This window comes from Bos grunniens, chromosome 13, assembly GCF_055505025.1.
Source record: "Bos grunniens cultivar Pamir isolate PY7600 chromosome 13, Bosgru_T2T1.0, whole genome shotgun sequence".
Classification (NCBI taxonomy): Eukaryota; Metazoa; Chordata; class Mammalia; order Artiodactyla; family Bovidae; genus Bos; species Bos grunniens.
Genome location: NC_141177.1, coordinates 66095898 through 66122008, shown reverse-complemented (window position 1 = coordinate 66122008; position 26111 = coordinate 66095898). Strand labels below are relative to the sequence as shown.

The following is a 26111-nucleotide window of genomic DNA, read 5'->3' as shown; positions in this document are numbered from 1 at the left end:
CTTGTGGATCTGTCACATGCTTGAATTCACCTCACTGTACGTTACATTTCGATGTAGACAGTTTATGTGTTCCCTCTACTTCCCTTAGAGCAGTTTGTTTTGTAGATTTCTGGAAGGAAAGGGACACTTGTTTCTCCCTTTAAATATTTCAGTTCCATCACAGTTATCAGTAAACTGACCTTTCAGAATGATTCTCCATAAAGTATCCTTTTACTTATAAGACCAGTTGGTATACAGCAAGACCATTAGGAGGAAAAGACAATATTGTGGTTTACAACCGGCACCATCCTCTTGAATTATTCTTAAGTTGTCTTGTTCATTGTTTACAATTTTAAGTTGATCTTTGTAGTCTTTGAATTATCAGATTATATAAGTACTCCTATACCATTGATTCCACTTTAATTTTGTAATTCAGATTTAATTCACTTCACATTGATGATAATTGTTTTAAACATCCACTCTGTATTTTTCACATTTAAAATTGCCCTCTGAATCACTGACTCAAAACTGAAGGGAACAAGTATAATTATCCAAGTTATAATTATTTTAAAAATGTTACTTTTTACATTTGCCTTACATATAGGCAGCATCTCAAGAGAACTTAGAGTATTTACAAGAGAAGAATAATGTTTCCATAAGAAGTCAGATGGAACTCAGAATTGAAGACTTGTCATCTGAACTCTTGAAGATGAAAACTTTGCCAGAAGATTATAATAAAGCAGAGTGGGGAAAATATAAGCAACTCTACCTGGAAGAGGACTTGCTTCCCTGGTGGCTCAGAGGTTAAAGTGTCTGCCTGCAATGCGGGAGACCTGGGTTCAATCCCTGAGTTGGGAAGATCCCCTGGAGAAGGAAATGGCAATCCACTCCAGTATTCTTGCCTGGAGAATCCCATGGACGGAGAAGCCTGGTAGGCTACAGTCCACTGGGTCACAAAGAGTCAGACACGACTGAGCGACTTAACTTTCTGCCTAGAAGAACTAGGAGTCAGAAAGTCATTGGCAAATAAAGTAAACAAGTAGTCAAGACACAGAATCACAGAAGCTAAATTTAGTCCATTAATTTCTCTCTGAAGCCTAATTTTTATAGAGCCAGGTTCCTGAGATTAGTAGGAAGTGAAAGCTAACTAGATTAGTCACTGCCTGAGGGCGCTATATGACAATCTATGTTAATACTGTACCAAGTTTTTCTACACTACTTAAAAGCATGCTTGTGAAATAGGGGGAGTTCACACGGGTGAAAGGCAGGGTAACTCACAGAGTGGCTGAAGCTAGCATGGTGACCTGACTGAGGAGGTGTGTGGAGGCTGGAAAAGTTTCCCGGCCGTCTGAAAGCAGAGCGCTCCTAGGACTCCTTTCATAAGCCCAAAGAGCAGACAGCAAAGGAGCAGGTACCCGAGGACACATTCTGCTAGTTGATGCCTAAAATAAGTATACACAAGGGAAGCACAGGTGCCCACAGAGAGGGTTCAGGGCTGTGGAGACTTGCTGCTGGGATGTGGGGTGGGGCTTCCGGGGAAGGAGCTCGGTGGGGCCAGTCTCCCTGCTTGGGGAACACAATGCCTCTCACTGTTAAGACATACACTGAATGCTGTTTTGACATTTTGCCTTTTGAAATGAAAAATTCTCTTCACATTTTTTTTTTTAATCAAAAACAGTTCTGACATAGGCCTTCATAGAAGTAAGTGACTTTGAATGAACTTTGGAAAAGCAGGGGATACTTGTAATTGTTTCTGGGGCTGTTTTAGATCTCTTCAGTCTCACCCATTGACTTTCTCATCCTCCCTTCGAGATTGTGGCTCTAGGTGATTCCTCAGAGCCAAATGCTTAATTTCTCTGAGGTCATGAGAGAAACGTATGTACAAGGGTGGTGAGAGGAAGCACTTGAACGTGGGTTTGTGGGATGGTGTGTTTCTTCATCCCTGACCTGTTTCCCGGAGGCAGGTTTGTCCCAGAGGCAGCAGGTGTCACTGTGAGGCCACCTCCCTTTCTCTCTGATGCCCTTTCTCTCCCTCCCAACTGTGACTTGTTACTTGAGGAGTCCCAGACATATGTGTACTTCTTTCGAACAAAGTTACAACTATCATTGATTACAGTAGGTCTGCTGCTCTGTGTTTTCAGTGTTCAAACAGTTTAATGGGAATTCCATTTACTATATGGCAACTTAAAAAATTCCAATCATTTGGGGAAACATGAATGAAATTGGTGTTTTCCATCTTCCCCAGGACTAATGAGAGGCTGGCAGATGAGCATCAAACTTGAGGTGGAGAAACAGCAGAACAGATCTTTACTCAGCACTCTTAGCAGGAGGCCAGTCCTGGAGTCCCCTTGTGTTAGAAATTTCTATAATACTTTAGTGCTCAAATGAAATCTTACTCCAAGAGCAAGTGTAGTGGTTTCTACCTCAATTCCATGCCCTTTACATAACAGCTTTGAGACTTATTTGACTAAGGGAAGTTCTATTATCTTGTTGCTTTGAGTTTCAGATTTCTGATAAGTGATTCTTGTTTTTAATTTGGTGAACTTCTGAGCTGTTTATTTGACTTAGGCATACTAAGTAAAAGCCATCAGTGACTGTGGTAATCAAGGACACAGAAATGTTGTGATCTTTTTTGGTCCTAGATTTCTCATTTTTAAGAGATATTGATTAAACTGTTAAATTTTCTTGAAAAGCTGCATTTAAGCTCATTTAGAAATAGAATCTTATTGCCTAGTAACTGAAAGTATACATTCAGATGTCTGGCTTACTTTCTAATTGATTTCGCTGTGCTTCATTATCATTTCCAAGCTCTACTGCACCCACTGCAGTTTTTCTACCCCTAAGCATAAGTGAACGACTGGCACCTAAACACTAACGACATACGGGGTTTTTTTTCATTTGAAGGAATCATAAGAGAAACCCTTTTAATGAATTAAACCAACTTGTGATCCTAAGTCAGAAGATTAATTTCTGCTCTAGGTTAAGATTTTTTTGTTATTTTCTTATACAAGAGTAGATCTTTAATTACTATTTTACTTATAACCTTTTAATTTAAATTTCTAAAATATATCTTGCTGAGCAGTTATACAAAGCTTGGAGATGATGGAATTCCAGTTGAGCTCTTTCAAATCCTAAAAGATGATTCTGTGAAAGTGCTGCACTCAGTATGTCAGCTAATTTGGAAGACTCAGCAGTGGCCACAGGACTGGAAAGGGTCAGTTTTCATTCCAATCCCAAAGAGAGGCAATGCCAAAGAATGCTCAAACTACCACACAATTGCACTCATCTCACATGCTAGTAAGGGAGAAGGAAATGGCAACCCACTCCAATATTCTTGCCTGGAGAATCCCAGGGACAGAGCAGCCTGGTGGGCTACCATCTGTGGGGTCGCACAGAGTCAGACACGACTGAAGCGACGCAGCAGCAGCAGCAGCAGCAGCAGCACACACTAGTAAAGTAATGCTCAATATTCTCCAAGCCAAGCTTCAGCAATACATGAACTGTGAACTTCCAGATGTTCAAGCTGGTTTTAGAAAAGGCAGAGGAACCAGAGATCAAGTTGCCAACATCCGCTGGATCATGGAAAAAGCAAGAGAGTTCCAGAAAAACATCTATTTCTGCTTTATTGAGTATGACAAAGCCTTTGTATGGATCACAATAAATTGTGGAAAATTCTGAAAGAGATGGGAATAGCAGATCACCTGACCTGCCTCTTGAGAAACCTGTATGCAGGACAGGAAGGAACAGTTAGAACTGGACATGGAACAGACTGGTTCCAAATAGGAAAAGGAGTATGTCACGGCTGTATATTGTCACCATGATTATTTAACTTATATGCAGAGTACATCACGAGAAGCACTGGCCTGGAAGAAGCACAAGCTGGAATCAAGATTGCCAGGAGAAATATCAATAACCTAAGGTATGCAGATGACACCAGCCTTATGGCAGAAAGTGAAGAAGAACTAAATAGCCTCTTGATGAAATTGAAAGAGGAGAGTGAAAAAGTTGGCTCAAAACTCAACATTCAGAAAACTAAGATCATGGCATCCAGTCCCATCACTTCATGGCAAATAGATGGGGAAGCAGTGGATAGACACTATTTTTTTCGGGCTCCAAAATCACTGCAGATGGTGATTGCAGCGATGAAATGAAAAGACGCTTACTCCTTGGAGGAAAGTTATGACCAACCTAGACAGCAGGTTAAAAAGCGGAGAAATTACTTTGTCAACAAAGGTCCGTCTAGTCAAGGCTATGATTTTTCCAGTAGTCATGTATGGATGTGAGAGTTGGACCAGAAAGAAAGCTGAGTGCAGCCAAAGCAATCTTGAGAAAGAAGAATGGAACTGGAGGAATCATCCTGCCTGACTTCAGACTATGCTACAGAGCTACAGTCATCACAACAGTATGTATTTCTTTTTGTTCCTGGCTATATCCTGCCTCTGCTTCTGCCATCCCTGTAGAACTATGCACTTGCACCCTGACACTATTCTCAGAAAACATGGAGTTTATCAACTTGTCAAGTGTCTGGTAGTCGTTAGGCTAGGAAACCCAGACTCAAGCAGTTACCTCTGTGTCACTGTCACTTGGTGGGTGACCTTAAAATTTCTCAGTCATTGATTTTGTCACTGGTTTATCTTTTGCCCTCAGGAAGAATTCCAGCCACCCACCTCAGTATGGGTCCTGCCAACGTAGTCGGCCTTCTTTCTCTACCACCCTCCTCTGCCCCTCAGCTCTGCATCTAACCAGACAGACTGTAGGATCCCACAGGTGGGGTTCCCACCTCCGGTCTTTGTACGTGCTTTCCCCTCCCTCTCCTGTCTTTTTCCTGTCCTTCAGGTATCTGCTTCCACAGCACCTCCACCAAAAAGCTGACAAGATTGACACAAAGCTGGCTGTCCCTTCTGAGTGTTCCTTGTGCCATCTTTTGTATCTTAGTATTTATGACTCTGTATGGAAATTGCCTGTTTGTCTGTTGTTCCAGTTTATGGGATATCATTTTTTAGGGTGGACTGGGTCACCTTCATCTTGTAATTCCAGTGTTTGTCACAGCACCTTTGCACATAGTTATTGAGAAATGAATGAAGAATGAGAAAACCAGAAGCTCTGATACTCAGCCACATGTGGGACCAAGGGCAGAGTATGTAATTGTAATCTTGTATTTTGTTTCCTGTCATCTATAGATATGTTTCATTTTTCGGAACATTTAGAAATAGCTCAAGTTTGTTTTGTTTCTTTTTTTATTTTTAACTAATACTGAACTCAAGTATTTGAGATAAAGAATGTAATCCTTTTTCTTTCCAGCTGCTGAATTTGAATCTGAGTCCTATGAGGTGTCTCCTCTAGGATCTACAGATGGGTTGAATCTGTACAGGTTTTGAAGAAAAAAATATATGATCTGAAAGATAAATAGTACAAATTTTCCTTCTGGACTGTTTCTGGACTGTTTAGTTGTTTCCCATTAAACATGATGAGAAAGTCTTTATTAAGGGGAAATCTTTTTGTGTGTATGATGAAAATGGATATGGTATTTTAAAAATACTAATTTTACGTATATTTATACTACTTTTAAGCAGTAGTACTTTTGATCCTAAGTGTTTTGTCTGCACCTAACTTACTTTAAGGCACATTTAAAACCCAGCACTATTACGTTTTCCATATTCAAAGTGAAAGCATTAGTCACTCAGTCACGTCCGACTCTGCGACCAATGGACTGCAGCCCACCAGACTCCTCTGTCCTCCACTGTCTTGTGGAGTTAGCTCAAATTCATGTCCATTGAGTCAGTGATGCTCTCCAACCATCTCGTCCTCTGTTGTCCCCTTTGTCGTCCTGCCTTCAATCTTTCCCAGCATCAGGCTCTCCTCTGATGAATCGGCTCTTCACATCAGGTGGCCGAAGTATTGGAGCTTCACACTCAGCATCAGTCCTTCCAATGAATATTCAGGATTGATTTCCTTTAGGATTGACTGGTTTAATCTCTTTGCAGTCCAAGGACTCTCGCCAGTCTCCTCCAACACCACGGTTTAAAAGCGTCAATTCTTTGGCCATCAGCCTTCTTTACGGTCCAACTCTCATATCTGTACATCACTACAGGAAAATAGTGTCTATGTTTTAACCCCAATCTCCTAATTTATCCCTCCCTTTATGTTTCCCCTTTCATAACCTTAATTTGATTTTGAGATCTGTGAGTTGGTTTCTGTTTTGTAAATAAGCTTATTTTGATTAGATTCCACATGTAAGTGATGTGATATTTGTTCCTCTCTGAGTGACTTCACTTAGTATTGTAATTTTGAGATCCTTCTGTGTTGCTGCAAATGGCATTATTTCATTCTTGTGTGTGGGGAGTGTGTGTGTGTGTGTGTGTGTGTGTGTGTGTACACTGCATCTTCTTTATCCATTCTTCTGGTGATGGACACTTAGGTTGCTTCCATGTCCTGGCTACTGTCAGTAGTTCTGCAGTGAACATTGGGGTGCATGTACCTATTTGAATTATGGTTTTCCCCAGATACATGCCCAGGACTGGGATTGCTGAATCATATGGCAAGTTTATAGTTAGTTTTAAAGAAACCTCACAGAGCTCTCCACAGTGGGTGCACCTAGTTGCATTCCATACGCAGTGTAGGAGAGTTCCCTTTTCTCCACACTCTCTCCAGCATTTATTGTTTGTCGATTTTTTGATGGTGGCTATTCTGATTGGTGTGAAACGATACCTCATTGTAGTATTTCTGCATTTCTCTAATAATTAGTGATGCAGAGCATCCTTCTTGAGCATCCTTTCATGTGCGTTTTGGTTGTCTGTGGGTGTTCCTTACAGAAATGTATATTTAGAGCCTACACGCATTTTGTGATCAGGTTGTTTGTTTTTTGATATTGAGCTCTTTGAGCTGTTTGAGTATGTTGGAGATTACTCCCTTGTCAGTTGAATCATTTGCAAATAGTGTTGCCCATTATGTGGGCTGTTGTCTGTCTTGTTTATGATTTCCTGCGCTGTGCCAAAGCTTTTGAGTTTAATTAGATCCCATTTGCTTATTTCCGTTTTTAATAGTCATTATTCTAAGAGGTGGATGAAAAAAGATACTGCCTTAATTTACGTCAGAGTGTTGTGCCTATATTCTCCTCTAAGAGTTTTATAGGGCCTGTCCTTATATTTAGGTCTTTAGTCCATTTCGAGTTTATTTTTGTGTATGTTAGGGAGTGTTCTAATTTCCTTCTTATACCTGTAGCTGTTGAGTTTTCTCAGCACCACTTATTGAAGAGGGTGCTTTGCTCCTTTGTACAGTCTTGCCTCCTTTATCCTAGATTAATTGACCATAGGTGCGTAGGTTTCTCTCTGAACTTTCTCTCTTGTTCCATTAATCATTCAGTATATTTCTGTTTTTGTGCTAGGTCCAGTGTTTTGATTACTGAAACTTGCAGAGTAGGCTGAGGTTGGGGTACCTGATTCTGTCAGCTCTTGCTTTTCTTTCTCAAGATTGCTTTGGCTATTTGGGGTCTTCTGTTTCCATACACACTGTAAAAGTTTTGTTCTAGTTCTGTGAAAAATGCCATTGGCAATTTGATAGAAAATGCACTGAATCTGTGGAGAAGGCAGTGGCACCCTACTGAGGTACTCTTGCCTGGAAAATCCCATGGACAGAGAAGCCTGGAAGGCTGCAGTCCATGGGGTCGCTGAGGGTTGGACATGACTGAGCGACTTCAGTTTCACTTTTCACTTTCATGCATTGGAGAAGGAAATGGCTACCCACTCCAGTGTTCTTGCCTGGAGAATCCCAGGGAAGGGAGAGCCTGGTGGGCTGCCATCTATGGGGTCGCACAGAGTCAGACATGACTGAAGTGACTTAGCAGCAGCAGCAGCATTGAATCTGTAGATTGCTTTGGGTAGTATAGTTATTTTGACAGTTATATAGTTTTAATGCTGCTTTGACTTCTGTGTTTATTTCAGTTTCCTGTTTTTCCTTCTTAGTTTAGGTAAGGGTTTATTGATATTGTTTGTTTCTTTCAGAAAATGAACTTACAGTTCTTGCACATGCACACTTGTCAGGCTGGCCCACCAAGCCCCTGTGCGCATGGGCAGTGTGTTTTGAGGTGTTGCTTAGCAACGATCATTCTGGGATGAAAGATTCTAAACCGTTGAGCTTCCCAGCTGGGAGGTGGTGGCAGCTGCTGTAAACTGCTGTAAACTGTAAACTGCTGTAAACTATAAACTGCTGTAAACAGCAGAGCTGTAAACTGCTCTGGTTTACCTGTAGTGCTTGTGTTGGGTTTAGGAGACTCTGAAGAGCTGAGGGGGAGGTGAGGTGTGGTTGGAGCTTGTAGGCTCTGTGACGAAGAAGATTTTTGGCTTCAGGAGTAAGAAGGGCATTTCGCCCTTTGGCTCCTCCATCAACCTGGTGAGAGAGAGCAGTCATAGAATCAACTTCCAGCCCGGGAACTGCATCCGAAACGAGGACCTTGGAAAGATCCACAAAGCTGCCAGTATAGGCAACGTAGCCAAAGTGCTGCAGGTTCTGTTGCTCGGAAAGAGTGGCCTGAACGACAGGGACAAGATGAACAGGTAAGCGGGGTGGAAGGGCCTGGTAGGGGTCCCTCCTGTGAGTTTCCCCTCCAAGGCTCTTGGACGCCTTCCTGGGATCCAGCACCCCAAAGACTTTATAGGCAGCAAAAAGCCTTAGCTGGTTTCAGACTCATTTGTAATTCCCCTCATAGGGCACTTTGCTGATCATTTTGGAGTCATTTAACTGAATGTCAGTAGTCACAGAAATGAAATGAAATATGAATAGCATCTGTTTTTTCTGTCTTCCTCCTCCTTTTTCTTTGCATGGGTTAGCATGATGTACTCATGAGTAAGAGCTCTCAAGTTCTGTAGCCTTCAAGAAATCTTCTGGAACCTCCTGGCTCTCACGTTTTTTCTCATGTGATTTATGAAAACACTTCTTCATGGATCGCCTATTGTGGATCATGGCAGTGGACAGATTTCTGATGTTGTCAGCGTCTTATTTTTCATGTATACATTTTTATACTGTAAGGTTATATATTACAGAAAACTGCCTAGTGAGCAAAATAATTCCCATGACAGGTCAACTTCTGGATTAAAAATTCTTCAGATCCAATTCAATATCCGTTTTATATCAGTGTACACTTAGGTATATGTGTTCTTTCTGAAGGACCTTAGAAGACAGCTTTGAAGTAGGAAGCTGGCTGTGTCCTTGAATAGGAAGACATTTTCTTAGGATGTATGGTCTTTCTATACTTAAACCAAATCAATGTATTGTGATTTTAAATTTTGGGTTATCTATGCTGCCTTTAATTGTGATGAAATTAAAATTTTACATGGTAGACTAAGACTTGCCCTTCTTGATATCAAAATATGCTGTAAGTGCCCACAATGTATTCATTTACTAACAACTGAAAGGGGGATAGATAAATGAATGGAACAGAATAGAAAATGCCCAAACACCCAAATGTATGTAAAGCTTTAGAACTTGATACTGGTGACATTTTCTGTTAGAAAAGATAAATTGTGTGTAGATGATGGAGAAATAACCTGATAAAAGAGAAAAGTAACTAGATTTTTATCTCACCAAAAAGTTTCAGATGGAGTGTGGGTCAAACATTTTAAATATGCACAGTGAGAAAAGTACCAGAAGAAAACTCAAATTCCTATTTACACATTTTTTTTCTGCTGACAGAGACCTTTTTTTTCTATTTCTATTGTTTCTTAATCTTAATTTTTTTTAATTGGAGAATAATTGCTTTACAATGTTGTGTTGTTTTCTGCTGTATACAATCATAAATCAGTTCTAAGTATACATATATCCCCTTCCTGGTGAGCCTCCCTCCCACCCCAAAGACCTCGCTAAGAATTATTTCAAAATTCTTTTTTTGAAATAATGGAGTTTCCTGGATTTCAGCACACACACAAAAAAAACCCAAAAAACAGAAGAAGGAAATCTGGAGGTTGAATTAACATTTTAACAACACACAAAAAATTAAAACTCTGTCGATCAAGCTGCCTATAGACAAGTCAGATTAGCAGACAGGGCTGGTATTTTTGACACTAATAGGGATGTAGCAGAGATTAAAAATAATTTGTCACTTTCATTTTTTTTTAGAATTTTTTTTGAGGATTGATATCTTCTGACAACTTTCAGCCCTTTCATAAGTCAAGGGAATCTTGGGAGTTGCTTGGCAGTCCAGTGGTTAAGACTCACTGTTGTGGGCCCAGGGTTCGATTCTTGGTGGGGTAACTAAAATCCTGCAAGCTACCAGGATATATGTACACCATAAGGAATATAGGCAACATTTTATAATAACTTTAAATAGAGTATAATCTATAACAATTGAGAATCACTATGTTGTGTACCTGTAATATATAATAATATATAATATGCATCATCAGTGCTTTCAAAACAGCAACCTTAAGCAAAAAGACCTTATGATAATTAGACCAACAGGAAAAATAAGCAAGGAACAAACAAAAATGCTACTAATTATAGTTGTACAGACATTATGAATTATAAATTTCATTCCAATGTCAGAGGTGTTAAAATGTGAGAAAATGAGGATATTAGAATCATCGAAGTACAATGCTGTCTGTAATCCTCAAAATATATCTGCAAAGGAGGTGTCATATCCTTTGACTTCATTGAGATGTTGTCCTTGTAAACTAGTAGTACTAGTAATAAATATGATAATATGACCTAACAGTTACTGAGCTGTTGTCTGTGCCAGGAACGGTTCTGCACCCTTTGCATGGCCCTCATGTAAGCATCACAGTGCTGTCCTGTGAAATAACTACTACTCCCTCTCCATTCTGTTGATGAGGAAATTGAAGCACAGAGAGGCTGAGCAACGGCTAATGAGGGACAGAGTGAAAGTCAAATACAAACCCAAGTTGAGCTGAATCTCAAGGTCATGCTCGTTCTATTCAAGTAGATGGTTCTTTCATTACTGTGGTAAGAAGAGCTAAAGCAAATATAGACTGTTCTTACTCCAGAAGAAAACGAAATATTTGTTTTAAAGTGATAGGAATAGCATGCTATTGAATGTTTTCAATCACAGGAACGATTGTTTGCTTTGAAACAGTAACACTAGAGTTTCCTAAAAACTGCTCTTGCTTTTGTAGGACTGAGCTCCACGTGGCCTGTGCCAATGGCCGTTCAGCGGTGGTAACTCTCCTCCTAGAGAGAAAATGCCTGCTTAGCCTCTGTGACAATGAAAAGAGGACAGCGCTGATGAAGGTATGGGGCAGCGAACTGTGTCCACATGAGATGGGTGTGATTTCCTGAGACTAAAAGTGAATTTATCTCATTGAAATATAGCAAACTGGTGAAGCTTGTGGACTGTTTACTTTGAATTCCTAGAATTCACACTCTTGTTTCTTGCCACAACACTAACAGGCCATAGAATGCCAAGAGGAGGAGTGTGCGACTCTTCTGCTGGAGCATGGTGCTGACCCAAATGTCATGGATGTCTGTGGCAAGACCGCTCTCCGCTACGCTGTCTTTTGCCAGAATGTATCACTCGCAGCAAAGCTGCTTTCCTATGACGCCTATATAGAAGCCAGGCACAAGGTATCGGTCACCTAACGTTATTTACCAAATATTTGTGAATCATTTTTTTAATATACATGTGTTTTATTTACAACAGTATGTAAATAGGTAAACTGAATAGTGTCCATGAGGCCCTGTTATCATGGAAACAGTTCCAAACCCGAGTCAAGGGGCGGGGATGAAAAAAGTCGGCGCCCCCAGAAAAGGCAGAGCTCTGTCTGCCAGCCACCCTTCTACCCTAGAAGGAAGGCTTTCCCATTAGAAGGTGCGTGGGAGTGGGTGGTAGGCTCTGAGCCCACAGGAAATGAAGGCCTGAGGGGAGTGAAGTGATATGGGCACTGGCTGTTTACAGGGGCTCAGGGAATGTGAGCCCCTAGGGGTGGGCAGAGGAGGAAGGAGACCCAGTGCCCAGCAGGGAGGCCTGGGTGAGTGCAAGTGGGCCTAGGAGGCAGGCCTGGAGCCCTGAGCCCTCCAGGACCCCGGGTTCTGAGATCCAGCCAGGTGGGTCAGGTCATGTTTGACACCCAGCAAGGGCATTCTCTTGTGCTTGTGACCACTTGGTTCACCAGGTACCCCTCGGGGTCTTCCACGCTCAGCCCTGGGGAGCTGCTCTGCGGGGTGGCAGCTGTGCATGGGGAGCTGCCCCTCCTGCTCTTTGTTCAGGAAGCATGTGAAGTCCAGCCTCTGCAGCCCCGCCAGGAACTCCCTCCACTCTCATAGGTGGGCTCAGTTTTCCGTGTTTGGAAGCTCCAGCCTTCCCTGAGTGAAAGTATTTTGAAGAAACCAAATTGTCTACGATTTCACTTTAAATCCTGATATTTCTCAAGCATTAGAGAGTAAAGCATTCCTTTATGTGTTTATGGCCGGTATTTGTGATAACACTGCACTTGTTAAAGGTAAAACATTTTCCAAATAATTTCCCCAACTTAAGTTTTTTTTTTTTTTTTTTTGTAATCACTCTAAAATAACACAGTAAAGCACAATTTGCCTCAGTAGACTTTGTCTTAAAATTCAAACTTAACGAAAGCATTTTACAACATAATAGAAATCTTGCTGCTGTTGACAAATTCCCATTTTATTAAAAATGGTTTCTATAAACACGGTTTCTCTCTCACTGCCCAAGTCTTAAGAGGGTAAAAGGAAAGAAATGGAGCAGGCAGGTGAAAAGTGCAAATCGAGCTGGAATTTTGGCAGTTGGGAAATGCCAAGAAGAGGATTTATTTATTTTAACATTTATTTATTTGGCTGTGCTGGGCTTAGTTTCAGCATGTAGGATCTAGTTTCCTGACCAGGGGTCAAACCCAGGCCCTCTTTACTGGGAGCACTGAGACCCAGCCCCGGGACCACCACGGAAGTCCCAAGATTTTGCTTTGTGCTTTTCATTCCCTTCAGTGTATATATTTCTGTGAGGCGCTTTTCAGTTTTCAGGAATAATAGTTGTTATTTTGAAAAAGAGTGTGAGTGAATTGTAAACTTGCCTAGGTGCCAGTTTTAAGAAGACTCTGAGCAGAACAGACTGGCAGTGAACAGGTGGCGATTAAATGGGAATTAAGAGAGAAGAACAAATAATTAACTGATACATTATCCTATTCTGGCAGAACCATCCACTTAGATAAGAGTCTAGACTCTGCTCTCCCATCTAGAATGTCTTGATGGGAAGGAAGTAAGGGGTTTATAAATAATGAGATCAGGTTGCCTTTTGGGTTTACTAGTCCCTGTTCTGTTTCCAGTTTACCCAGGAAATTTTTAAAAATTGCAGTTTTGATGACTCTTGCCTCTTACACTTTTCTTTTTTATTCAAACCTTCACATAAGAGAAGGAATTGGCCGTGTGAGTAAGAGATGAGACTGGAGTGGTTACTGCATTAAGTCCCAGCTATATTCTGCTGGTGAACCACAATTATTTGGGAAAACGTATTGAAAAAATTTACAAGCCTAGGCTGTTCCCTGAAGATTTTGACTGAGTGAATCGAGGAATGCTTGGACGTGTGTGTTTAGAACTATTCCCTTGAGATTCTTTTTTTAAAAACATATATTTATTTTAATTGGAGGCTAATTACTTTACAATATTGTATTGGTTTTGCCATACATCAACATGAATCTGCCACAGGTGTACACATGTTCCCCATCCTGAACCCCCCTCCCACCTCCCTCCCTGTGCCATCCCTCTGGGTCATCCCAGTGCACCAGCCCCAAGCATCCTGTATTATGCATCGAACCTGGACTGGTGATTTGTTTCATATATGATATTATACATGTTTCAATGCCATTCTCCCAAATCATCCCACCCTCTCCCTCTCCCACAAAGTCCAAAAGACTGTTCTATACATCTGTGTCTCTTTTGCTGTCTCGCATACAGGGTTATCATTACCATCTTTCTAAATTCCATATATATGCATTAGTATACTGTATTGGTGTTTTTCTTTCTGGCTTACCTCACTGTGTATACTAGGCTCCAGTTTCACCCACCCAATTAGAACTGATTCGAATGTATTCTTTTTAATGGCTGAGTAATATTCCATTGTGTATATGTACCACGGCTTTCTTATCTGTTCATCTGTAGACGGACGTTTAGGTTGCTTCCATGTTCTGGCTGTTATAAACAGTGCTGCGATGAACATCGGGGTACACGTGTCTCTTTCAATTCTGGTTTCCTCGATGTGTATGCCCAGCAGTGAACCACAATTATTTGGGAAAACATATTAAAAAAAATTGGCAATCCACTCCAGTATTCTTGCCTGGAAAATCCCATGGACAGAGGAGCCTGGTGGATTTAGCCTGGCGGGCTGCAGTCCATGAGGTCTCAAGAGTCGGACACGACTTAGCAACTAAACTAGTACTACTAACTATTAAAAAAATTTACAAGCCTAGGCTGTTCCCTGAAGATTTTGACTGAGTAAATCGAGGAACGCTTGGACGTGTGCGTTTAGAACTATTCCCTTGAGATTCTTATCCAATCCTTTATGAATAACTATGGAGTGAACACATGTAATTTCTAAATGACACCCTTCATAAAAGAAAGTAGTCTCCTGAAGTGTTGGAGTTTGATCAATGCTAGCTACTTCCATCAGCTCCCTCCTTTCCAACAACATTAGCCAGACTTTTTCTCTGCCCCTGTGTTTGAGATATTAAAAGGAGTATCTTTGGCAATATCTATGGGCTTTCCTTTTCCTTCCAACCACTCTTCATTCAGTGACACTCTGAGAGTCTTTAGTGATTTCCTCATGGCGAAGTCACTTTGTAGAGTCTGACCCTTTAAGGATTTTACACCTTCTCTTACCATCCAGGTCATTAGGTCAATAGATGTTTGTTACTAACAGGGTTTTCCTGACTGCAGTAATAGTAACTCCTGAGCCTTTTTTGGTGTCAGCTGCAGGACAGACTCTTGCAGTGTGTCTGTTAGAATTGCTGATCCCTGGCATAAGCAGATGAGAGCTTTAAAACCTGTGAAGTTAGTAATAGTACAGAGGGGAATTGTTTTAAGCATTTATTTCCAGCAGGCTTGGAAACTCATTATCCATTTGATTAACAATCTAGAAGAATTCTAGAGATAGATTGTAGTTTCAACAGGCAGTGGAAACACTCTTGACTGTGAATTATGAGTCTTTTTAAAAGAATTTATGTTTACTTGAATTATGAGTCTTAATAGCCATATTTATTACATATTGGGACCCACTTTTTTTGTGAAACATATGATACTAAAGAAAGGAAAGGTTTCACATACAAATATTTGCTTTATACCCACCTGTTTGGAAACAGCAAACATAAAACCAAAAGAAGGCCATAAACCAAACATGGCCCTTGGATATGTTTAGTTACCTCCACACATTGAGTCAACATTTCAAATTTAGGAGGCTCATGCAGAAGTTCAGGCTTCTCCAAGGACCAAATCTGGACGCCCTTGAGCCCATCCTACTGTTTGGTCTGCATGCAGAGGCCACCCCTTCTGTGTGGGACATGTGTTTTTGGGATAACCGGTCTCATCTGACTTTATCACTTAATCAGGTCATCAGCTTTCCATCCATAAGCATTTGAATTTCCAATTTTTGATTGGTAGTTTATTTTGATAAATATTTGAAGCTTTTAAGACAATCTAATCTATTGTTGATTTCATGTTTTAAAAAAATATCTTAAGAATGGGATTGAGTTTTTAAATTAGAATTTTTAAGTTGATTGTGGAGGTTTTGCACTGAGTAACTCTCACAAACACACAAGATTATAAGAGACAGCTCAGGGAGATGTGGTGGAAGAGCAACTCCCCGAGAAAATGTTGAGCATGTATTTATTGGTAATTTTATGTTGCAGTCTTTAACTAAGAGCAGTAAAGCAAGCAGACACCAGAACCCTGGGATTTTGGAAGCTTCTTCCTGGTGGTCTGGAGGTAATCACATGAGAGTCATCAAGAACGGTCTTTGAAGATAAGGTGGGGAGGGCGCTTATTCTGCATGCAGTTAGCATCTAGCTAATGCTGACCTCTCAGCCCTAACGTCTAACTTAAGGAAGGGCAGTGGAAAGAGCAAGCAAGGAAGAGAGAATGAGTAAGATTAAATTCCAGGAGACTTTTCTGAGAAAGCAGTAAAACAGGGTTCCCACAGTTGATTTTTTGAAAAAAAGAAAATGTTTCTTTCTTTGCATGTTCATGTAGAGAATAATATTCCCACTGGAATGTCTGTAAACCTTTTGAGTTTACTCATGGTCATCCTTGGATAGGTTATGCATGCTACAGATAGTATTATATATTTCTGCCTCAGCATTGTCCCTAAAATATGCAATTGATACAGTAGGTAAATGATACCCACACCCCCTGCATTGGGAGCTTAACACTTAGCCACTGGACCACCAGGGAAGGCCCAGAGGAGGAGCAGATTAAAGAGAAAGAAGGTGCACAGGGTGATGAGGAGGAAGGGGCCTCTCTTTCATTTACTTTCTGGTTTTTATTTTTAAGTTCGGAGAATCTATTACATGATTTTAATTTCAGTTTAGAAATAGGTTAACTGTGTACATTAGAAATGGTTTTCCCTGTTTTACAGGATGACCTGACACCACTGTTACTTGCTCTACGTGAAAGAAGAGGGCAAATGGTGGAGGTTTTAGTGAAGAAAGAAGCAAATATACATCGGTTGATAAGATGAAAAGGTACCGTTGTTCTTTTTCTTTTAAAAACCTTTAGTGCTGTTCTAGGATCGTAATATCAAGATTAAATGAATAAGAGGATTCATTTGTGATCAACACATCATCACTTAGGTAGAAAGTCAATTATTCTGACTGGGAATCAGGAACAATATATAGCAGGAATGTATAGCAGGATTCATATTCCTTTATAATATTGACTGATGTCATATGCAACCTGTTTGGTTGATCTTGTAATAGCTGAGGGAGTTGAAATTAGTTTTATTGGTTTTATGAAATATGGATTCTGCTTTTTAGTTTACCTCATGACAGTATCGAGTTTCTTAATTCTTTTAAAAGAATTCTTTAACCTCTACTTTATATGTATGTATTTTTACAAGATGCATAGTAAACCTAAAAGACTTGATTTTGTCTTTTGGATAACTCTTGGCTTTAAATTACTTTGTTTAAAGAATGCTGATGTTATTAGGTTTCAAAAGAGTCAGATATAGCGACTAAATAACAACAGCCACAAAAAGGTGATTATGACTCACAGTCACCAGATCCTGTGGACTCATCAGGATTTATCCTTTCTCATTTTAGTACATTTTGATATTTTCATTTTTAATGCAGGTAGAAGGAAGAAAGATAGCTTTGATTGGATAAAGGCTTTAACAAAGACAAGTCAGAGGTGGACAATACAGATGAAAATGATGGGCTTTAGATTCAAACTAGGTTCAATTCCTAGGTTTCCTACCAATTAGGGTTATTTATCATTAGCAAATAAGTTTCCTAATATGAAAGGCAAATAGTAATGCATCTTTCAAAGGTGCCTGTGTGTAAAAAAGATTTTATATATAGTATTTCATTTTCAGTGCCTAGCACATGCTTGTCCACATCATTAACTGCCACCATGATTATTTATATTCCCATTATTATCAATATTTTTGAATTAATCCTGCAAGTAGCCTTTCCTAGTCAACCTCTAGCTGACTTTGAAGCTGAATATATCAGACTAAGGAGGAAATGGGGAATTCATCTCTTAAATAGTCACCTGCCTCAGATAAGTGACCTCAGCATGGTTTCTTGTCCATCGAGGACTTTATTATTATTTTTAAAAAACATGTATTTATTTGGCTGCATGGGGTCCTAGTTGTGGGAACTCTTAGTTGCAGCCTATGGGATCCATTTCCATGACCAGGGATGGAACCTGGGCCCTCTGCATTGGGAGCCTGGAGTCTTACCCCCTGGCCCACCAGGGAAGTCCCCATCAGGGACTTATGAAATAGGAAGTGCTGCTGCCTGGCATCCCAGTGGGACAGGAGGCTTCTTTTCTGTCCCTTCATTTTAGCCTTGGAGGTAATTTACAAAGATGAACACTTGAGCCTGTAAATGGTCAGTCCTTCATGAAAGGGCAAGGCGTTCACTTGGTAAAGCATATCAAATTAACTGTTTAAGTAAGTTAACTCAACTTCCTAAGGCTGAAGTCATCTCTCTGTTGTTTTAGAACAGCCCTCATGCTTGCTGTCAAGTATGAATCAGCAAATGTTGTCAGACTTCTTCTGCAGCAAGGTGTTGACATCTTTTCTCAAGATGTTTTTGGATGGACTGCGGAAGAATATGCTGTTATTAGTGGTTTTGATATGTAAGTGTTCACATTAAAATGCCAGTTCTCACTAAACTGCAGCCAAAAATAATTTTAACTGTTACTTGCTACGTGACCAGTGAGAGTTCCAGTTTGGTGCAGGCAGTTTGGAGAAAGGTGGTGAGATGTTCCCCCTCAAGAGCTGAAAGCAAGCAAAGGCCAATTAGTGATTCTTGGCTGTGGGCTTGGGGTGCTTTGTCTCAGGACATGTAGACCTTGATCCTTAGAAAGGTTGACATTAGCCATTTCATTCCAAGTGTGACCTCTCAGTATGGGGTATGAACACTGTCACACTTGTGATATTTCTAACTAGTTCCTTGGGTTTTGAAATATTTAGTTCAGCAGCAAATCCTGTGTTTTCCCTTGAGGACTTGCCTCTCTATACACTTCCGCTTGAATTTTCCAAGAACCCGGCGGATTCCCTAAGATCAATGAGACAGTCCTCTTCCACACGTCATTTGGAGGGGAAAAAACACTTCCTTCTCACCATTCTGTTGCTTGCATTGATTCTACTGCCGCAGCACTGCTGCTACAGCTGGTCTTGACAGGGTCTGCTTGGCAGCTGGATCTGGAATCTGGATGTGGCTCTATAAAGACCTTTAATAAAATCATTTTAAAAGGAAAAAAAAAACTCATCCTGCAGTGGGCTCATGATTGACCTTTGCTCCGGAACTTTAAGGTGATGCACACGTAGACTTCAGAGTGAGAGCTCCTTTGTGGTCATACATACGCTTGTCGCTCAGTCACTGTTGCAAAGCACCAGCACCCAGTTCGGGCAGCTGGGCTGCCTAGCTTGCCCCCTCAGTCAGAGACCTTATGTGGAGCCCATGTGTAGGCCTAGATCTTCACGATGAGGTGCCCTTGAGGCTCTTATTTATCTTTTCTGCTAGCAGATGTCGGGGGGGGGACCATTTTAGGCTGTCAGAGAGGGTCAAGTGCTCCTGCAGGGATTGAGCAGACTTCCCTTTCTCCTTTGTATCTAGACTTGAACCTCAAGGTGGCTTTCTGTTCTGTGGGGGCACCTTTTCTTAGGTCACAGGTTCCCTGTCATCCTTCCCAGAGTAGTGGGTGCCAGCTTGCCTGAGATTCCCTAATTATGCTTGGACCCTCATGGGATCTGTTTCCTGTAATAATGAAAATCTTCCAATGGATTCCTATCCGCCTCTCCCTTAAATGTTTTCAGAATCTGCCCCATAAGGAACCCATTTCAGCAGAAATCCCTAAATCTCAAGTAAGATAGTTGGAATTGAGAGAGGTAAGCCCTGTCTAGAGCTTGCCAGTGTCCACTGTAAGAGTAGGGATGTGTCTTCAAGTGAACTGGAGAGGGACATGGAGATTAAGCATCATTGTCAGAAAGATCTGCTGGTTCAGAGTCTGAGCAGGTAGAGAAGGAAGAGTAGTGGTCCAGGCCAGGTCTTGATTGTGATTAGCTTTCGTGTGATTAGCTGCAATGATGGGGGATCATTGTGTTCTCTAATGTAGTGAATGCATATGTTATAAATAAATTTAGGTACACATTATTTAAGAGCTGAGATTCTCTATATTACAAACCACAGAGAACAGCTGATCACCAGAATTAATAACAGTTTCATGCAACACCTGAATGTTAAACGTATGAAAAAGCGCACATCGGGTTTTACTTGGAAAGTAGTTCCAGCAATAAAGTTCAAGAACAAATTATTTCATTCTTTGACTGTCTCGGCAAGCATTTGCTGGGTATATTATCTCATTAAATCCTCTTAATCCTCTTGTGAAATCAGGCAGTAAGATCCCAGTTGTGTAGAGGAAGACTGCGAACTGAAGAGAAGCAAATCCTGCGGGAACAAAGTGCAGTTGGTTATAGAGCTAGGATTTGCAAGCTCGAGAGAGTTTTCATATGCCAAGCTGAATCTAGTTAGTTATTGGAGCTGTACTGCCCTGAGCTCAAGACTACTTCATCTTCCTTTTCTTTCTTTCTGCAAGGAGATCCAACCAGTCCATCCTAAAGGAAATCAGTCCTGAATATTCTTGCAAGGACTGATGTGGAAGCTGAAGCTCCAATACTTTGGCCATCTTATGTGAAGAACCGACTCATTGGCAAATACCGATTCTGGGAAAGTTTGAAGGCGGGAGGAGACGGGGACAACAGAGGATGAGATGGTTGAATGGCATCACCAACTCAATGGTGATGCATTTGTAAAAACATTTTTTACATTACATGCATTTGTAAAACCTTCAGGAGTTGGTGATGGAAACAAAAGCCTGGCATACTTCAGACCATGGGATCGCAAAGAGTCACACACAACTGAGCAACTGAACTGAACTGATGTTGATATTTTCATAAAATTTGAAAAACAGTGTAGATGCATGAAAATATATGAATAAAATTATATGAAACAGAGGCTTTGCTCATAGTATATCCTTAAGAATACTGATATATTACTGATCTATTGTATATAAATTCTAAATATATGTGTTTCTCCACATACCTTATTATACTTATTTTTTTTTCTGTAAAGTTTGTTCTTGACTAGGAATGTCTCACTTTTTCCTTTCTTCTTCCTCCTCTACTTTAAAAAAATTTTTTTTTTAATATTTACTGTTAACCTAATTTTTCCTTGCAGAACACATTTCTTCAGGGTCTGTCCTTTCAGTCCATCTCTCTCTGCCTCTATTGTGAACATGTTTGCTTATGGCTTTCTGTTTAGAGTGTTTGTGGCTTTCTTCATGATGCTTGCCCTACTGCTTTACCCTTGTTTTTTTTCCCTGTTTCTTAGAAGGAGCTGAATTTTTTCCTTGTTTCATTGGCCTCTAGCTGTTTGACAAACAGAATAGAAGTAGCTTATCCTGTTTGCAGTTCTAGCCCATCTAAATAAGGTTCTGCTAAAACCTAAACTTTCATATTTCCCTTCCCAAGTGGTAATCCATGTATATATTAATCATGGAAGCAAATTTAAAAATATAGCAATTAATTTAAATGTCTTAGTTTTTCAGTAGTGCTCTAAACTACCGGGGATAAATTATTACTCTAGAACATTTTGGTAGAGAAAGTAATGTAGTGGGTGTCCTAGTATTTGTATTGCAGTCAATTAGGGGTAAGGAGAGGAGCATCTGGGGCTTCTGATGTCATCTGTCATAATCCTTTCCCCATGAGCAGGTCAGTCAGTGGCAGAAATGGGATTTGAATCCACATCTGAATGACTCCAGAGCCTGTGCTCTTTGTGTTAGATCATAGAGGAATGGGGGATATTATAATTTTTATTCAGGTTGATACTTGTTATATTCTTCAAGCTCTTATTTTCTTTTCCAGCATGTCCTGAAACCAAAGTTAACAAAGCTAATGAAGGCTTCTCAGCAATCCAAGAGAAACAGGAAGTTATTTGAAGACTGGCCTCCTGGTATTATTCCTTGATTTGAAATGACACATGTTCTCATGTACTCTCTTCTGTTTTCACTGTAGTAGACGCAAAATGTGGCATTTTTAGACCAGAGAGTACAGCTTTCTCTGAGGACAATAATTCTGATAGTAACGTTGAAGATGTGGTTGAAACATTTGCCAAACCATCACCCTGGTGTGAGGGCATCTGTCATCCTGCCTTCCCATCGCCTGAGCCTGTTCCAAAACTTCTCATGTCTGTAGCAGGCCTCGGTCGTACAAGGGATGTCGTTCTATTTGTAACTCTTCTTTCCCTGTACTTTTTCACATACCATCCCCCTGATCCTTATGATGACAAAAAGGATCCCACCACAGAAATAGAAGCCCTCAAAGTCATGATACGAAATGGTGTGATAACAAGAGCCATACATGTGCATGATTCAGATTTATAAAGATTGGCATACTAAGTATGCCCTTATTAAAAGAATTACAGAGCGCTCAGGAAAAACAACTAGATGAATAGGAAGATGGGGAGGAGGATGAAGGGGAAGAATTCCTTTAAGAAGGACAAGATGAATATAAGATGGAATGAGGGTGAAGATGAGGCAGATTATTATACAAACGCAACAGAAATAGTGGGGGTCAGTCAGACCAGGAACTCTATATTATACATATGCGAGAAATTATTTCAATTTCAACTTAAGAGAAAGTGAGGTCATGAAAAAACAATGCTCATACACTTTTGAATGACATATAGCTGATTTTTATGAAAAACTGAAAGAAAATGTGTTCCTTATTTTTTTGGTGATTGTTTTGGATGATGGTGGTGGTTCTTGTTTTTTCCTTCAGTTGACATGTAGTCAGTTTAAAATATTGTGTAAGTTTCAGGTGTACAGCAACGTGATTTGTTTATACTTGTGTATGTATATATGTTTTTTGAATATAGTTTCCTCTGGATGTTCATTTAAATTTGAAGTGATTTCTCATTTTAAAGAAATTCTCACTTTGAAATTAATGAAGTGATGTCTTCTATTTAACCTAGTAAAACTTTCATTTAGAAACAATTCAAAATGAGCCCTGTTTCAGGCCTTCGGAGATATATTATGAATTAAGAATTTTTGGCCCTTCTGTTTCTTGTGGTTTCTAACTTCAGTTCGGTTCAGTTGCTCAGTCGTGTCCGACGCTAGACACTTAATGTACTTACCTAATTTATCTTACTGTTTGCTATAACCTTGGTGGGTGTTTTAAATCTTTCTGAAAATAAAGAGGAAACAAGCATTTTATCTATTCTTTTTACTAAAATTATAATTTATAATTTTGTAAATGAAATTCTTAATCTTCTTCATTGAGAAAATTTTCAGCTGCAACAATCTAAAAGAAGAAATGTAGAACTATATTTTTTCCTCTGGAGAGATTCTGATTTCTTTTTTCCAAATGTCAGCAAATAATGGGTAATTACATGCATTAAATGAATGAAATCATGATTTATGCTTTTTTCTTATATAGACTACTTGTTATTATAAAATCATAAGGAAAAAAAATTACCACCAGAGTTTATAAAATTTCTGTGGAAGATATTTTTTATTTTAAAAATGTCTCTAGCAACATGTACATTCCATGTTATTTTCAAGAAACTTTATTAATTTCAGTATTTATAGGTGTTAAATTACCATGTCAATTCTCTGTTATACATGTGAAACTAACATGTAAATTCTTCCATATTGAAAAGTTAGTCATTGTGGTTACTTGATTTTTTTCATTGTTTTTTCTTTCCCGATGTGAATATTGAGTCCTGCTTGATCATCATAAATGTATTTGAAACCTTTTAAACTTTCAACTTGGATAATCATAGTTTTACTCCTTTTTTTTATATCGAGATCATTCCTTTAATCTTTACCTGCCATTCCAGAAGACAGATAAGAAGTTAGAGTCGTTAGTGTGCTGTTTACTGGGAAAGAAGCAGTAAACCATGTGAATGTTCAAATAGGGTTGTAGAAAATTCATTTATTCTTACATGAAGGATAATTGCTTTCTGGAATTTTGTTGTATTCTGTCAGACATCAACAAGAATCAGCCATAGGTACACCCATGTCCCCTCCCTCCCAAACCCCCCTCCAATCTCCCTCTCCATCCCACCCTTCTAGATTGTTGCAGAGCCCCTCTTTGAGTTCCCTGAGTGATAGAGCAAATTCCCATTGGTTACCTATTTTACATATGGAATTGTAAGTTTCCATGTTACTCTTTCCATCCGTCTCACTCTGTCCCCTCTTCCCCTTCCCCCATGTCTCTAAGTCATTCTCTCTGTTTCTCCATTGCTGCCCCGCAAATAAATTCATCAATACCATCTTTCTAGATTCCATACATGTGCATTAGTATATGATATTTATATTTCTCTTTCTGACTGACTTCACTATGTTTTATGAACCTAGGCTCTAGGTTCATCCACCTGATAGAACTGACTCAAATGCATTCCTTTTTACAGCTGAGTAATGTTCCTTTGTCTATATGTACCACCACATCTTCATCCATTCATCTGTCAATGGCCATCTAGGTTGCTTCCATGTTCTAGCTATCATAAACAGCGCTGCAATGAACATCGGGGTGCATGTGTCTTTTTCCATTTTGGTTTCCTCAGGGTATACTCCTGGGAGTGGGATTGGTGGGGCATATGGTGGTTTTATTCCTAACTTCTTAAGGAATCTGCATACCATCTTCCATAGTGGTTGTATCAATTTACCTTGCCACCAGCAGTGCAAGAGGGTTCCCTTTCCCCTACACCCTCTCCAGCATTCATTGTTTGTAGACTTTCTGATGATGGCCATTCTGACTGGTGTGAGGTAGTATCTTGTTGTGGCTGAGTGGTAAAGAATCTGCCTACAGTGGGAGACCTGGGTTTGATCCCGGAGTTGGGAAGGAGGGCTTGGCAACCTACTCCAGTATTCTTGCCTGGAGAATCGAATGGAAAAGGGAGCCTGGCAGGCTTTAGTCCATAGGGTCACACAGAGTCAGACATGACTGGAGCGACTAAGCAGCAGCAGCAGCAGCAGCAGCAGACTTTTGGATGGTGGCCATTCTGACTGGTGTGAGATGGTATCTCATTGTAGTTTTGATTTTCATTTCTATTGTGGTTTTTTACCACATCGATGTTGATAAGATAGTGCTTGAAGCTTGAATGTATTACTACATTTGGATTGTCAGGTTGATGTGCAAGGAACATTTCAAAAGAAGCAAAAACATGGGAAATAGTAATAAATATGTGGGCCTTTAATAACAGCAGTTAGCTTTAGTGATGTTTTAGTAAGTGCAAACCATTTTGCATAGCTTAAGTAGCACGTGCAGAGTACCTTTATGGCCGCCATACTTGAAGTACCATAAAGTAACCGTGCCCTGTTTGAAGGTGGCAGCTATGGAAGGAGATAAGAAGGACCTGGTCTCTTAGATGTGGCAGCCACTGCTTGGTGATGCAGCACCTTGTTTGAATTCAGCATCCTGGTTCTGTCACATAACAACTGTGGGATCTTGGCAAAACCTGTCTTAACCAGGTTAAAACTAGGGTCTTTCTTCAAAAGGGATTAGGGTCTCTTCATGCAACTCATTGTTATCATTCATTCTAGCAGAGTGTCTCTGAGATCCTTCCACAGAAGTATGTGGATCATTTACCTGGAACTGCCGGTCAAAGAGGAAAAAAGACATTAAATGGACAAATAGAAGGTAAGAACTGTGTTTTACAGAAATATCATTTGACAGAACGTTGATTGAAAATGGGAATGCTGATACATTCTAAGAGGCAAAGAAAATCACCTGTCAGATGGGTAGTGAGAAAAAAGATGAGAAGAGGAGGGCAATTATGCATCTTATCATGTGTCTACCACAGATTACATTGAGAATCCAGTTTAAGGAGCTAAATTATTAGTTCTTAGACTTACTTCACGGTCCAATGTTTAAGACTTTGTCCGGTTAGGACACTCCAAAGCAGGCAGTGCAGTTTTGATCCCTGCTCAGGGAATTAAGATTCCATGTGACACATGACCAAAAAGAAATTATTAGTTCTTTTTCAAAATACTCTACAACCTAAGGAAGGTCAAGATATAAGAGGCAAGAGGGAATGAAGGATGAGAGAGACAGAGGGTACAGGGAGGAAATGAAGAAAAGGAAGCACAGGTCTGTGGGGGAAGGGGGCAATAAATAATGAAAGTCTTTAGATAAAGGGAGAGTATTTGACATGGATGATGCATTTGAAGTGAGCTTCCGGGACCAAAGCTTGTCAGAGAAGAACAGCAAAGTTCTCACCTCTTCCTGTTTACTCGTTATTAGGAAGACGTTCAGAACTGTGGTCCCTGGGTGTGCAGAGCTGTGTGTCATCCTCTGTCAGGAAGCGTGGACATAGGTGCTCAGCTGTAAATGTGTGCAAATTGGTGTCATATGAAATGTTGCTGCTTTCCAGCATGGTGCCACATGGGACTAAAGAGAACTG

General features: G+C 40.1%; 1 protein-coding gene across 1 annotated transcript; it reads left to right on the top strand.

Annotated features, from left to right (window-relative positions):
* Window positions 1–5202: 5202 nt before the first annotated feature.
* Window positions 5203–20662, top strand: LOC147361147 (uncharacterized). The gene is made up of 6 exons (XM_086334770.1): window positions 5203–8531; window positions 11103–11217; window positions 11377–11550; window positions 16559–16664; window positions 18145–18282; window positions 20245–20662. Exons 1-4 carry the CDS (start codon window positions 8524–8526, stop codon window positions 16658–16660), a joined length of 399 nt encoding a protein of 132 aa, XP_086190896.1. The 5' UTR covers window positions 5203–8523; the 3' UTR covers window positions 16661–16664; window positions 18145–18282; window positions 20245–20662.
* The last annotated feature ends 5449 nt before the right edge of the window (window positions 20663–26111 follow it).